Source organism: Apodemus sylvaticus, chromosome 13 (genome assembly GCF_947179515.1).
Source record: "Apodemus sylvaticus chromosome 13, mApoSyl1.1, whole genome shotgun sequence".
Taxonomy (NCBI): domain Eukaryota; kingdom Metazoa; phylum Chordata; class Mammalia; order Rodentia; family Muridae; genus Apodemus; species Apodemus sylvaticus.
The window spans coordinates 29,908,076-29,922,292 of record NC_067484.1 but is presented as its reverse complement, the minus strand read 5'-3'; the positions used below and the strand labels follow the sequence as shown (position 1 = coordinate 29,922,292).

Sequence of the window (14,217 nt, the reverse complement as noted above, 5' to 3'; positions counted from 1 at the left end):
TACAAAGTCAAGTCATGGGCATTTTCCATATTCAGGTGTGTTGTTCACTGACAGAGGGGGTGGTTAATATGTATGAGTTTCTAGGTCCTATCTGCAATACCAAAATATGTTTTCTATATAAAACAAATGATTATACTTCTGAACAAGTCCTGCAGACAGTTTTCATTTACAATGTGTAACAGTATACTTTGCACTCTTCTGAGGATGCAAGCGGTCATCAGGCTGCTGGCCTGCTTTTACAATGACCAGGCTCTCTGCCTGCCCTTACAATGACCCATCTCGCCATCTTTCCACTCTCACCTGAGTGGTGTTGTGGAGAGGAGGTGGAACCTCCACGGCATTTGTGAAGTTCCAGTCAGTGACTGCTATAGTCTGGATTATTATTTTAGTATTTTTAAAAACAAGTGATTAATTTCTATTTTTATTATGTGTGATGGATGTATATGTAGTGTAACCCCCCAGCCCCCGGCCCTGTGGAGCATATGTAGTTCAGAAGACAACTCTGTAAAGTCAGTTCTCTCTTTCAACCTACTTTTTTAATTAAAAAAATTATGTTGATTTGTATATTTTGGGTGCACTATGTGTGTGAGCATCTGTGTGCCAGGAGGTCTGAAGACAGCTCCTGGGAGTCAGTTCCTCCCTTCCGCTGTGTGGGTTCTGTGGATCAGACTTAGGTTGGAAGTCAAACTACAGAGCAAGTTCAGGCCAACCAAGGCTACCAAGAGCTTTGATTTTTGAGTATATAAGTATTATTTAAAGTATTTATAATTATAAATGTTAATACTAATATTTCCAGACACAATGGAAACAGCTGTCAAAAGAAAAGTTTTTATAATGAAATTATTTATTTACTTGTAAAATCAAGTATTCAAATTTATGTACTAATTCATACTTCAGTCCTTAATAATCAACATTTTTTTTTTTTTAAATTATTTATTATATGTAAGTACACTGTAGATCTTCAGACACCCCAGAAGAGGCCATCGGATCTCATTATGGATGGTTGTGAGCCACCATGTGGTTGCTGGGATTTGAACTCAGAACCTTCCCAAGAGCAGTCAGTGCTCTTAACCACTGAGCCATCTCTCCAGCCCCAATAATCAACATTTTTAAAAAGCTAAACCAAGCAGAAGGCACATCCATTTCCTTACCCAGTCCGCATTTTTCAGGTCCTCCAGATCTGTGCTGGATTCATCACTCTTTTCCATTTCTTGGATCTTCTTAAGGTTCTACCGGTTAAAATTTAAAAACCAATATGAAAATTATATTAAGCTATTTTCTCAAATTATAACTCCAAACAGTTATCTTTAGATCTCTCGCTTGGCCTCTCTCTTTCTCCTACTGTCCACTCCTGTCTGCAGACATCACGTTCAACTGAAAACTGTTCCTCAGTCAGGCCTTCCTTCCCTCCCGTTTGTTACAAAATCCCCTTGACTCCATGGGCTCTTACATCTCCCCCCCACCAGGCCACGCTTGTCTAGGCCCCCCTAGGTTTCTGCAGGCAGAGGTCCACCACAGCTAATACGAGCTTGGGAACTTTGGATGCTTGGCTGCATTTGTAATGGTTAATCTTGACTGTCAGCATGATGGGATTGAGAATCGCCATGGAAACAAATCTCAGGGCATGTCTTACAGTAATTTTTAAAATTTAGGTTAATTGAGGTAGAAAGACCCACTTTCTGTGGATCATACCATTCCATGGATTGGTGTTCTAGGCTGAATAGGAGGAAGAAAAGTTGCATGCCCCTACTGATAGTGATGCAATGTAAACAGCCCTGCCTCAAGCTCCGGTTGCCATGCCTACCTGTCATGATGGAATACACCCTTAAACATTGTGTAGAATCAAACTTTCCTTCCTTGGTTGTATTTTTAGGTATTTTGGCCAGCAACAAGAAAAGCAATTAGCAAAGTAATTTATTTATAAACTTCAGTTGATAAAATGCCTTTTAAATAGTATCAACCATACACTTGCAACTTGTAAGAAAATACTGATTAATAAAAGACATGGGACAGTGAGATGGCTTACTAAAGGCACTTACCACCAAGCCCGATCACTTGGATCTCTAGGACCCACATGGTGGAAAGAGAAACCTCAGTGCTAACAAGTTGTCCTCTGACCTCTACACACATGAATGCGCATACACACATATATACACAAATAAATGTAATAAAAATTTGAAAAGTATATTTACAAATTAATTATAGACCCACTGTATTCCATTCCTACTAATAGCTATTCAATCTTAATATATTTTACCTTTGGCTGAATTATTTGCCTGCTTGTCCAGAGACTGGATTTAAATGTACTATATGAAAACTTAGCTTGTTTTATATGACAATATAAACAAATGTTTCTAAACCCTTTATTTTTACCTTCCCAACATTTCATATTATCCATCAAATTATCTAGCAAAATGAGGATAATATCACCAGCTTTTAAAAATACTCTAATAAAGAAGTGTTAATAAAAAAAAGAAAAAGAAAAATTACTGTGAACACTGAAGATGTGATGTAAGAAATGTGTTCTTTCTTTTCTCCCTTGGCAAAAACTAAAGAAAAAACCCAACCCATTTCTAGTTATTTCAGAATGTGTTTACATGATGTTCTTTAAAAGTCAAGACTCCTTCTAAGATACAGTAAGAACTGCACCATTCTTGGTCTGTAGCCCTGTCTGAGTTACCCATCTATCTCTCTACTTTCTAAGGATTAAAGGGACTGTCATGTTAAATCTCTGATATGCTGTTTGGCACAGGAAAGGGATCCAACTTAATTCTTTGTACTTCCTAAGTATAATCAATCATAATTCATTATACCATAGGAGATATCAAAACTTAACACACAATCAATTAAACATTCAATTTTGCAGTTACAGCCTCTTCAAGAAGAGCAATTTCACTCGAGTATTTGATCTTAGCCAATTCTGATAGGTATAAGATAGAATCTGAAGGTGTTTTGATTTGCATTTCCTTGATAACTAAGGACTTTGAATATTTCTTTAAGTGCTTTTTAGCAATAAGAGATTCCTCTGTTGTTCTCTGTATCCCATCTGAACTACTAACCAAAGAACATACCCAGGCTGGACCTAGGCCTCCCCACACATATGTAGCAGACGTGCAGCTTGGTCTTCATGTGGGTCCTGAACAACTGGAGCAGGGGCTGTCCCATAAGCTGTGGCATGTGTGTGGGATATGTTCTTCTAGCTGGGCTGCCTTGTCTGGCCTCAGTGGGAGAGGAAGCACTTAACCTTGGAGACACTTGAAGTGCCAGGGTGAGGGGATCTGGGGGCACAGTGTGGAGGATGGGGAAAGGGTTGTGGAAAGGGTGACCAAAAGGGGGGAAGTGAATGGGATGTAAAGTGAATAAGTAAAAATATAAAATTAAATTAAAAAAACTCTGATGATTCAAAACCACAGTCTGAAGTACATGATCTCCATGAAGTATCAAAATCCCAACTGAGTGGGGAGGAACCCACACACAAGAAGTCCTTATTTGGTTTCCCTGGTATTATTGAAGTTCTGTGCAAAAAGGATTAATGTCTGAGAGTACATACTATTCCACTGATTGAAAGGTGTTGGAGCAAGCTTTCTTCACATTGTGTGAAGGTGTGTCTCTGAACTTTCAGTTGTTAATCCTGTACCAGCAGAGGGCTAAGTGTGGGCAGGATGACGGCATTCATGGTCATTTCTATGGCCCATCACTAGGTTTTCTCTTTGTAAACACTTCTCCTTCGTCGCCTGCCTAAAAGCAATCTAGAAATCTATCAGAGGTTGTCTCGCTACTGTTTGGTTGTAATAAAGAACTGAAGGACAACAGCTGGGCAGGAAGTAGGGAGTAAAACTATGGACAGAGGAGTGGCAGGGAGAGAAGAAAAGAAAAGTCAGTCAATCCAGAGTGGACTTGGAGGGGAACAGGCACGGCCACGGCAGAGAGGAGCAGGACAGAGCCGGCCACGCGGCAGGCCTGACGTAGACTCGATAGTGGGGTAAGTTAGATAAACTAGCTGGGAGACTGCCTGAGCAAAAGGCCTAAGCGTTAAACTTTATTAGCAGCCTCCATGTCTTATTCATACTGCTGGTGGTCTGAGAAAGTGCTGCTAAAGGAGTCTTTAAGGTTCTTAAATTACAATGATAGAAGCAAAGGGTTTAGGAGGTAAACTGCTTCTGGGCACCCCGAGCTTTACCTTACGGACTAAGTCCAGGGAAACAGCACTGCCTAGGCCACTGAACTGGAAGAAGCCCATTTCCTGCTGCCTTTCAGCAACTGCAGAGGGCTTCTCTTCACCTCAGATACCCACAAGGAACATCTTTCCTGTCCTTGAGAGTCTTTCCAGTGTCATGTGGTCCGTAGGCCTAGGCTCACAGCTAAGCCCCATCCCAGCCTCTAGCATTTAACCTAGGGTGCCTCTTTCATAGTTCCCCTTGCCCTTACCCGTCTGTGCATACACTGGTTTGGTGTGCTTCCTGTCTACCCCTGTAACGAGAGCAGCATTTCTTAACCATTTACTTTGTTTAGTGATAGGGTTCTCCAATATGTAGAAGAGTTCTCTGCAAAGGACTGACACTTAGTAATTATTCTTTAATAAATTAAGGCATTTTAAAGCAGGAATGTTAAAATGCTTACATTTCTTCAACAGTTCTTTAATAAGTCAAATTTAACTGGAACAAATTCAATCAGAGGGAAAATAATTCAAAGAAAATCTCTGGCCTTTAAACTCAAAATCCCATGGGAGAACTGGGTGAGTAGATATGTGCTTATTTGGGAAAAGACTTAACCTGAGGTCATAATGTGTTTAAGTGTTACATTCAACCAATAGATAATAAATGAATAATAAAAAGTAAATACATTTCTAAGAAGGAAGTAATTATGTAACAGCACAGGAGGCTGGGTCCTTAAAGGCAAATTTGTATGTTGAACACACCTTTAAAATATTCTTTCATTTTGTTTCAGCTAAAGACTTTTTTTTTCCCATTTTGTTTCAGCTAAAGACTTTTTTGAAAAAGTTAATCAGCTAAAGACTTTTTTGAAAAAGTTAAGAGTGCCCATAAGACTTCCCATCTGCCTTTTTTTTTTAATTTTTAAGATTTATTTATTTCATGTATGTGAGTACACTGTTGCTGTCTTCAGTCACATCAGAAGAGGGCATCAGATCCGATTATAGATGGTTGTGAGCCACCATGTGGTTGCTGGGAATTTAACTCAGGACCTCTGGAAGAGCAGTTAGTGCCCTTAACCACTGAGCCATCTCTCCAGCCCCACCCCCACCCCCATCTGCCATCTTTATAAGCAAGCTAAACATACCCAGAAGTATTCTTGTCTACCACTTACTTTAACATGGTGTGTATATGCCTCATGACTCTGAGCTAATCAGGTCCAGGGAAGCATCCACCATCTTTCCCTCTGAAAGTGAACATGCTCGCTCAAGAGTATACTTCTCCCCACCCCCCACCCCCAGACAGGGTTTCTCTGTATAGCCCTGGCTGTCCTGGAACTCACTCTATAGACCAGGCTGGCCTTAAACTCAGAAATCCGCCTGCCTCTGCTTCCCAAGTGCTGGAATCAAAGGTGTGCGTCACCACTGCCTGGCAATAGTGTACTTCTTAATACAGCGTGCCCAGAGGTGATTTTATACATAAGTATGTTCAGGCCTCCTGAATAAAATCTGCATGCTTCCTTTGTCTGCTTGCTGCTTTCAGAACAACTACCATGGTCTCTTGGCTGGTAGCAGGTAATAAACCTTCCTCTATTCTTAGACCTAGCTGTGCATAGTGGCTTTGCAGTCACCTAGAGAGAACCACTGTGTTTGGTCATAATTACAGTACTAATCAGGCATGCAAGACTCAACTAGCATCAAAACAAACTGACTTGAAGTCTCAATGCCTGAGAAAAATCTCACCAATACTCCTTTGCCAGCACATAACAGAGTTCCGCATGGGGCTGCTCAGGTCCAACAGGAATCAAGTTTGTTCTATCATGTTCTTCTTGTCATTTAAAGGTTCATTCCACAGCAAGCACTACAGTTTGTTCAACAACCATAAACCAAAAGGTAACAAAATTCAGGAGGCATAGCAGAGCAAAATGCTGGATTATACAGATGCAGCAGAGGTCTGGCAACTCAAAGTCATGACTCAATATGCTCATGTAATTCTAGAAATATCAGTTCCCGCTTCTATGACGTTTAGTCCTGGGGTGGAATGGCATGAGAAGCAGTAATTAGATGCATTCACTCCAAACTATTGCTTTAAATCCTGCCATGGTTCATTCTCCATTTGCCCCTTTTTAGTTATTATTATTCTCCAACATATTTCTGCCTGAATATAGGTCTTTACACCTCTTGCCTTCACTTTACTGGGATCAAGTTCTTACCTGCCTACTGCTAAGAAAAAGGTCTGTTTTTTATAATATTAAATATATATATTTATAATAGTAATATAAAATATATTAATTTAAATGACTAGCTCAAGAACTTCTGTCTTAACAGTAGCAGCACATGTGGTTACCAGATGTTTTTTCAGCTGTATGACTTTACATGTCTTAGTTAACTGCTCTAATCCTCAATTGATTTTATCATCTGTAGAATGGTCACAATAAAAACCATTAGATTTCAGCCAGGTGATGGTGTCCTATGCCTTTAATCCCAGTACTTGGGAGACAGAAGCAGGCAGATCTCTGAGTTTGAGGCCAGCCTGGTCTACAGAGTGAGTTCTAGGACAGTCAGAGCTACAGAGAGAAACCTCTCCAAAAACCAACCAGCCAAATAAAACATAACAAAAAACAAAAAAAGAACCCTTAGATGTTAACGCAGTCCTGGTTCCTATACAGAGACTTAGTAGCCAAATAGGTTGCATGTACGAGTCAGCTGAGGGTATGCAAGGATCTGGTTATGAAGCCACATTTCACCACCAAAAATGTTTACTCTTAACAGATTTGTTTCACCAGCTGATACCTCTTTCTAATATTTTCATGAAATTAAAATCTTGACTCAGTACAAATCAGCAAACTGGTTGTGAGTCTGAAAATATTAAAATTGTACAAGTTTGATCAGATATGTGACTTGAAACTTCTGGTTGTCTAGTTAACAACAACAACAAAAAAAAAAGAAACTGAATTTTTTTTTTTTGAATTATTTGGAAATAAACTACAAATCCGTCTTATGTCAGAGAGGAGCTTCTGTCCTCTACCCTATTTTAGCTTCTGAATGAGTTTTTTTCTTGCATAAATGTAACGACAGATGCCAGCCTATACTTGGAAGGCAGTGAGAAAACTCTAATTGGAAGTACACACATGCCAATTAACTCTTCCCATTTCTGGTGAAACCATTCTCAGCTAGCAATTAGAAGATCTCTAGGCCAACATATTTGGTTATTGGCATCTTCAAAACAAATAAATAAAATGTACTTTGTTAATCACACATACACCAAATACTCAGTACAATTCATTTCAGTAGGTTCCATGTCAGTTCCTATGTAAGTGCCCCTCTTGATTAAGTCTCTCTTACAGTTTAAAGATTACTGGTTTTCTCACTGCAACAACCATTTTCATCCATGTGTCATTTCCTCTGTGCATGGGTACTTGGAAGAGCTCTGTCATCATCACTTTTACAGCGGGACAGTGGTGACAAGAGCAAGGACACTCTGGGCAGAGATTATTTAAATCTGGTGAGTAAAGTGAACACTCTCATGTACACAAATGTTTACAACAAAAGAAAACACATAGCAACAAGGCCTCCGAAGATTACAAATGATAATGATCTAATTAAAATGAACAAGTAGCTACCATTCACACAGACATGTGGTGGTGACTGGCTCACCACGCCTGTAGGAACCACCAGGGAAACACCTAAACGGACCTCCTGGGCCATCCGTCCCCATTCAGCTCGGCAACTGCTCTGACATCCTTGCTTTAAAACAAGGTCACCTATCTCAAAAATGCCCAAGGGGAAAGAAAATTTCGACCTTTTAAATATATTTATTCACTTAGAAATTAATATAATAGAAACAGAAATTAATATAATAAAAATTATTTTACAGGACTTACAACGTTTTCTGTTGTTTCTGTGGTGCTGAACTATATACCCTCTATTTAATTTTTAATTTCTAATTTTGAGATAAGGTCTTGCTAAATTGCCTAGGGTGACCTTAAACTCACTCTCGAACACAAACAGATCTTGAATTTACAGTTTTCCTGCTTCAGTTTCCCAACCTAAGGTAAATAATAATTTATAATATTCAATTATCAGCCCTGTCTATTATTTACCTATTACTGTGGGGTTTTGTTGTTGCTGTTTTGTCTTTGTTTTTTTGTTGTTGTTGTTTGTTTTTTAGGAAATCAACATCTTCTTTAAGGGAGTCATCTACCACTAGATTGAAAATGAGAGCATTTATTTTTAGTGTCAAACTAGTATCCATATTGGATGGTATAGTTAACTCGCCAATTTAAAAAAGTTAAAGCTGTAGTTTCTAGTCTAAAATTTAATCAGCACATTTACATCTATAACACTGAATTGCTTGTTTGTAAAAACCTGTCTCAAATTTAAAATGTAACATAAGTTGAAATAGAACATAATAATCTCAAAACTTGTATAAGGAAGGCATGCACTTCTAGGATATGAGAATGTGTAAGAAGAGTTTGGATGTGCACTTAAAGTGTCTGTGTGTATATTCTGTCTATAGGCTAAGAGTGATATGGAACTGAGGAGTGCTTATGAGTAGTGTGAGGCAGTCCCACCCCTCCATCTTTTTGTATAGGTCTCATGACTCTAGGAACCTTTGCCTGTCTAACTGTCTGACTGAGTCACGAGTAAGCAGGAGAAGCTCTCTGCTTGGATGGGGGTGGAGAGCCACAATGGTGAACATGAGATGGAGAAGGGACCAAAAGAGAAGCCACTAGCCTGGGGGCTGAGGCGCTGTGACTTGATGTCTTCCCACCTCTGTATCCGCTTTTCAGGGTGGTGAGAGAGGTATATCCTTAATATAAGACCGGGACCCTGGAATCCAAGTCCCCTCCACTCAGCCTACTGAGAACAGCTCCAGGGGCATGGTTGCATCCAGGCAACCAAGAAGCCTGCCTTGGAAACTACAGGTAAAGGGAAGCAGCTTGGGGAAAGGCTTGCTAGCTAGCTTGTCCTGAGAGGGGGGAATTTACTAGTTCATGAAGACTTCTCTGCTACACTCAAGAGAATCTGAGACCCAGAGAGAGCAATGGGCAGTCTATCAGAAAGCAGCCTGTTTCTCAGATGTGTTTGGAGGGCTCTCTCTTGTCATGATCACTTCCGAAGTCACCTGTGCACACCCTTTCATTTCTCCCCCCACTTCTACTAGAACGCCTAACTACTCCTGGAAACTAGAGGAACCTCACTCAGGCTGCCTTAAAGACCCTTGCCTTTACTCTAAGCCCTCTGAGACCTGTGAAGGTTGAGCCAGGAGGACTATGATCTGGTTTATATTCCAGCAGGATCATTCCAGTTTCCAACTGGAATCTGAGGACACAAAGCCAAGACTGGTGGGATACCATGGCTGTCATCCAGGAAAGAACTGCTGGAGGTCTGAAACAGTAGGCCAGCAGGGAGGAGCCTTCCTCACACAGCAGGATAGAAACAGACAGTAATAGACTATCATTCAGCAACCGTAAAGGAACTTTTAAAAATTAATATTTAAGCCGGGGTAGTAGTGGTGGTGGTGGGAGGGGGGCAGCGGCGGTCCAGCCCTTGGGAGGCAGAGGCAGGCGGATTTTTGAGTTCAAGTCCAGCCTGGTCTACAGAGTGAGTTCCAGGACAGCCAGAACTATACAGAGAAACCCTGTCTCGGAAAAAAAAATTAGTATTTAGACAGGAGGCAGAGGCAGGAAGATCTCGGTGGTCTCAAGGTTCGCCTACCCTACGTGTGCAAGTTCCAGGCCAGCTAGGGCTAAACATCGAGACTAACAACAACAACAAAAAATTAGCAATTATTTATTACAAAGGACTTCATTATGACATTTTAAAACAAGCTGCCACGGTCTTGCTTTGTACCATTAGGCTGGCCTAGTATTAGCAATGTAGGCCAGGCTGGCTTTGAACTGGCGACACCTTTCTTGCCCCAGCTGTCCCAGTGCTGGAATTACAGTCACCATGCTTAGCTTTCATTTATTTTCATGTCTTTTTCTCCTTTCTTTTCTAAATTCTATATATGACAGAGAATATATGATTCTTGTGTCTATGATCTGAATTATTTTACCATATATATAAGCTCCTCACTACATCTTTTCCCCTGCAAATCACATTATTCCTTCTTTTTGAAGTGCCGTGCAAGCCCACAGTGGAGGCCAGAGGAGCACTCAGCCGTCGCCTTCAGGAATGATGTCCATTTCTTATGAGAAGGCAAAGTTTAATAAAGAGGAAAGTTTTCCAACTAGTGGATTGCGGTGCTGAAAAGCTCACTGCTCTTTAATTCAATAGTGTCTACTGGAAAGATTTTTCTTGTTTTTGTTTTTGGTTTTTTTTCTTCGAGACAGGGTTTCTCTGTGTAGCCCTGGCTATCCTTGAACTCAGAAATCCGCCTGCCTCTGCCTCCCAGAGTGCTGGGATTACAGGCGTGCGCCACCATCGCCCAGCTAAGATTTTTTAAACTTCTTTAATTTACTGTACAAGCCTGAAAAAAAAATGCTCTGGGAAGGGTTAAGTCAGGACAACCTTAAAAAAATTAAATCTTTTCTACTTTCTGATACTGTAGTGAGGACAGGCTTGAGATGCTTACTGGGGAGCTGTCTTTTGCATCGAGTACTGCCTGTTTCTGTATCTAAATAGGTATAATGGGCTTCAGTAACTCAGTCCACACTTTCGCTCTCTTCTGACAACTTTCCTCTTTTATAAACTGAGTCCAGTTTATCAACATGTACTTAAAAAGCACAGGTTTCCCTGGCCTGTCATTAGCACTGCTATGAACAGAATCCAGATAGAGCTTAACTGTTACCTGCACCCAACAACTGAGGTCAGAGAGGTGTGACTTAGTGGGATGTGTTACCTACTTTTTACTAGAGCTACTTAAGTTACACTTGGCAACAGGCCAGTTTCTCTCTTTTTGCTCACGAATCCACAGGGTCTCTTCCTCAACATTTTGCCTAATGCTCCGTATAGCTCTGCATTCCAGTCATCCAGGAAATGAGCTCTCACTTGGGGGTCCTCCACCAAGTCTTCTGTAAGATCTCAGAGAATCTTCATAACCATCTGTGCAATATACAATAGGACTCTCCCAAATACACTAGAACAGTTCGGTTTGAATGTAACACTTTAAACTCTAGACACTGACTCCTTAGATTACCTGACCAGTATCCTTCACTAACTCTTTAATGGAATCTACTTCAACAGCTAAACAATGAGAAGAGAGTGTGGCCTTACAGAGATTTTACCCACAAAGTCCTGAAGGAGGGACTAATACGTCCCAAAATAGATGGGAAAAGAATGCAGAATAGGGTGAAAAGCCAGGACCATAGAAACAGACTAAACCAATTGTGGACCCTTTACTTCATTTAGAAAGAAGCTTTATTAAAGATTTGTTTATACAGTAGAACCACAATGTCAAATATATATATGGTAGGACATGGCTTGTGGCCCTACAATTAGAGAGGCTGAGGTAAGAGGACCAAAGCCAGCCTTGGTATAGAGCAAGACCTTGTATCTAAAAGAAGAAAACAAAGCTTAAACCAAAAAGCACAGAATGGACAATAATGAACATTCAGGATACCGATTTCAATGTCTATAAATATTAGTCTTTGTACCTACCTCCTTTGCACTCTTAATTTTGGTCAGAAATGTGTGCAGTTCCATGGTCTCTGCAAACAAAGCTCGACATACTGCCTGATAATGATTTGGTGCCTCCGACTCAGTTGGGAGATGAGCAGCACATATCTGTGAAAGAAACAAGTGGAATTTGGCTATTACTCGCACTTTAGGAACCATTAAAATAGACACATCTGTAGTTTTCCTTTTGGATGTCCTGTCATCTGAGATTCAGTGTACCAGAGGACCACAGGTACACTCCACACAATTATGTGGAAAAAAATGGTTCAGTAAAAGATACCCAACAGCAAAGATAAGCTGACTAAAATTAGCTCTCCAATGAGAGCAATTCCATCATATAGATGTCAGAATGGCTAAGATCAAAAACTCAACTGAGCACATGCTGGCAAGGATGTAGAACAATAGAACACTTCTCAATTGCTGCTCAGAGTGCAAACTTGTACAACCACTTTATAAATCAACTGGAAGGTTTCTTTGAAAACTGGGAAAAGTTCTACCTCAAGATCCAGCTATACCACTAGATTTATTGTCATATACCCAAAAGATGCTCCAACATCCCACAAAGACACTTGCCCAGCTATGTTCATAGAAGCTTTATTTTTAACAGTCAGAAACTGAAAACAACCTAGATGTCCCTCAAATGAAGAATGGATAAAGAAAATGTAGAATATCCACACAATGTAACACTATTCAACTATTAAAAACAAAGACATCATGAAATTTGCAGGCAAATGGATGGAACTAGAAAAAAAAATAACATTGAGTGAGGTAACCCAGACCCAGAAAGACACCCATGGTCTTTACTCACTGATAGTGGGCATTAGCTATAAAGTACAGATCAAGTACAGTCAAGTACAGTCAAGACTCAAAGAAGCTAAGTAACAAGAAGGACTTAAGGGAAAATGCTTGAAACTCACTGACAAGGGGAAATAAAATAGACATCAGAGGTAGATGGACGGAGGGATCTGGGTGGGGAATGGGGGTGAGGAGGTGAACAGGGATGGGGACCAGGGTTTGGGGGGGGTCTGGGAAAGAGAATGGAAACCAGGGGGCTATCTCTAGGATGAGCCAGGAACCTGGGATGGGAAAGACTCCCAGGAGTCCATGGGGTGACTCTAGCTGAGACTTCTAGCAACTGGGGATATGGGAGACTGAGGTGTCCACCTCCTGTAGCCAGACAGGACTTTCAGTGGAGGAAGGGGGCCGCCAACTCACCTACAAAATCTTAACCCTAATTCTGCCCTGTCTACAGATACGCAGGAATAAAGATGGAGCAGAGATTGAGGGAGTGACCAAACAATGACTGTGCCAACTAAAGTCTCACCTTATAAGAGAGAGCCAACCCCTGACACTATGAACAATACTGTTACGCTTTTAGACAGGAACCTGGCCAAACTGTCTCCTGAGAGGCTTCATCCAATAGCTGATGGAAACATGTAGAGACCTATAGCCAAATATTAGGCAGAGCTTGGGTCCTGTGGAAGAGTGGGAGACAGGACTGAGTGAGCAGGATAGAAGAAGACATCACAAGAAGCCCTATAGAGTCAACTAACCTGGGCCCACAGGGGCTCACAGAGACGGAACAGCCAACCAAAGAGCATACTTGGGTTGGACCTAAGCCCCCTACTTATGTAGTAGATGTGCAGCTCGGTCTTCATGTGGGCCCCCCAACAACTGGAGAGCAGCTGTCCTGGACTCTGTTGACTGCCTTTTGGATCCCCTTCACCTAGCTGGATACTGTGTCAGGCCTCAGTGGGAGAGGACAGGCTGGATATGCTGAGACGGGCTGGCACCCATGGGAACTTCCCTTTCTCTGAGAAGTGGTAATGGGGGGATGTGGTGAAATTGGAGGAAAGGAGGGAGTGGGGCTGTAATTGGGATGTAAAGTGAAGAGAGAGAGAGAGAGAGAGAGAGAGAGAGAGAGAGAGAGAGAGAGAGAGAGAGAGAGAAGAAGAAGAAGAAGAAGAAGAAGAAGAAGAAGAAGAAGAAGAAAAAGCAGAAGAAGAAGAAGAAGAAGAAAAAGCAGAAGAAGAAGAAGAAGAAGAAGAAGAAGAAGAAGAAGAAGAAGAAGAAGAAGAAGAAGAAGAAAAAGCAGAAGAAGAAGAAGAAAAAGCAGAAGAAGAAGAAGAAGAAGAAGAAGAAGAAGAAGAAGAAGAAGAAGAAGAAGAAGAAGAAGAAGAAGAAGAAGAAGAAGAAGAAGAAGAAGAAGAAAACAATGTACATAATAAAGATTGAGTTTCAGTTTGGAAAAAAGAAAATGACGTGTGTCAAAGTTCTACCTGAGATGGAAAATGGGGAGGGTATTTGCTAAATAGTGCCAATAACTCAGGTATTTTAGCAGTTTATCAAAAGCATGATAAACGCCAGCTTATCATGATTCGTTTCAGCTGTCAACTTGACAGAACTGTAACCTGTGTAACCTGAGAAAAGGTAACCTCCCCTGA

At 40.9% G+C, this 14,217-nt stretch overlaps 1 protein-coding gene across 3 annotated transcripts in view; it reads right to left on the bottom strand.

Moving 5' to 3' along the window:
• Spire1 (spire type actin nucleation factor 1) overlaps window positions 1-14,217 on the bottom strand; it is a 132,392-nt gene that overhangs the window by 40,365 nt on the left and 77,810 nt on the right. For all 3 annotated transcript variants that reach the window (XM_052156001.1, XM_052156002.1, XM_052156003.1), the window contains 2 exons: window positions 11,756-11,881; window positions 1,152-1,229 (listed from right to left, as the gene is read on the bottom strand). In XM_052156001.1, the coding sequence (XP_052011961.1) occupies window positions 1,152-1,229; window positions 11,756-11,881 (204 nt within the window). The remainder of the gene's footprint in view (window positions 1-1,151; window positions 1,230-11,755; window positions 11,882-14,217) is intronic.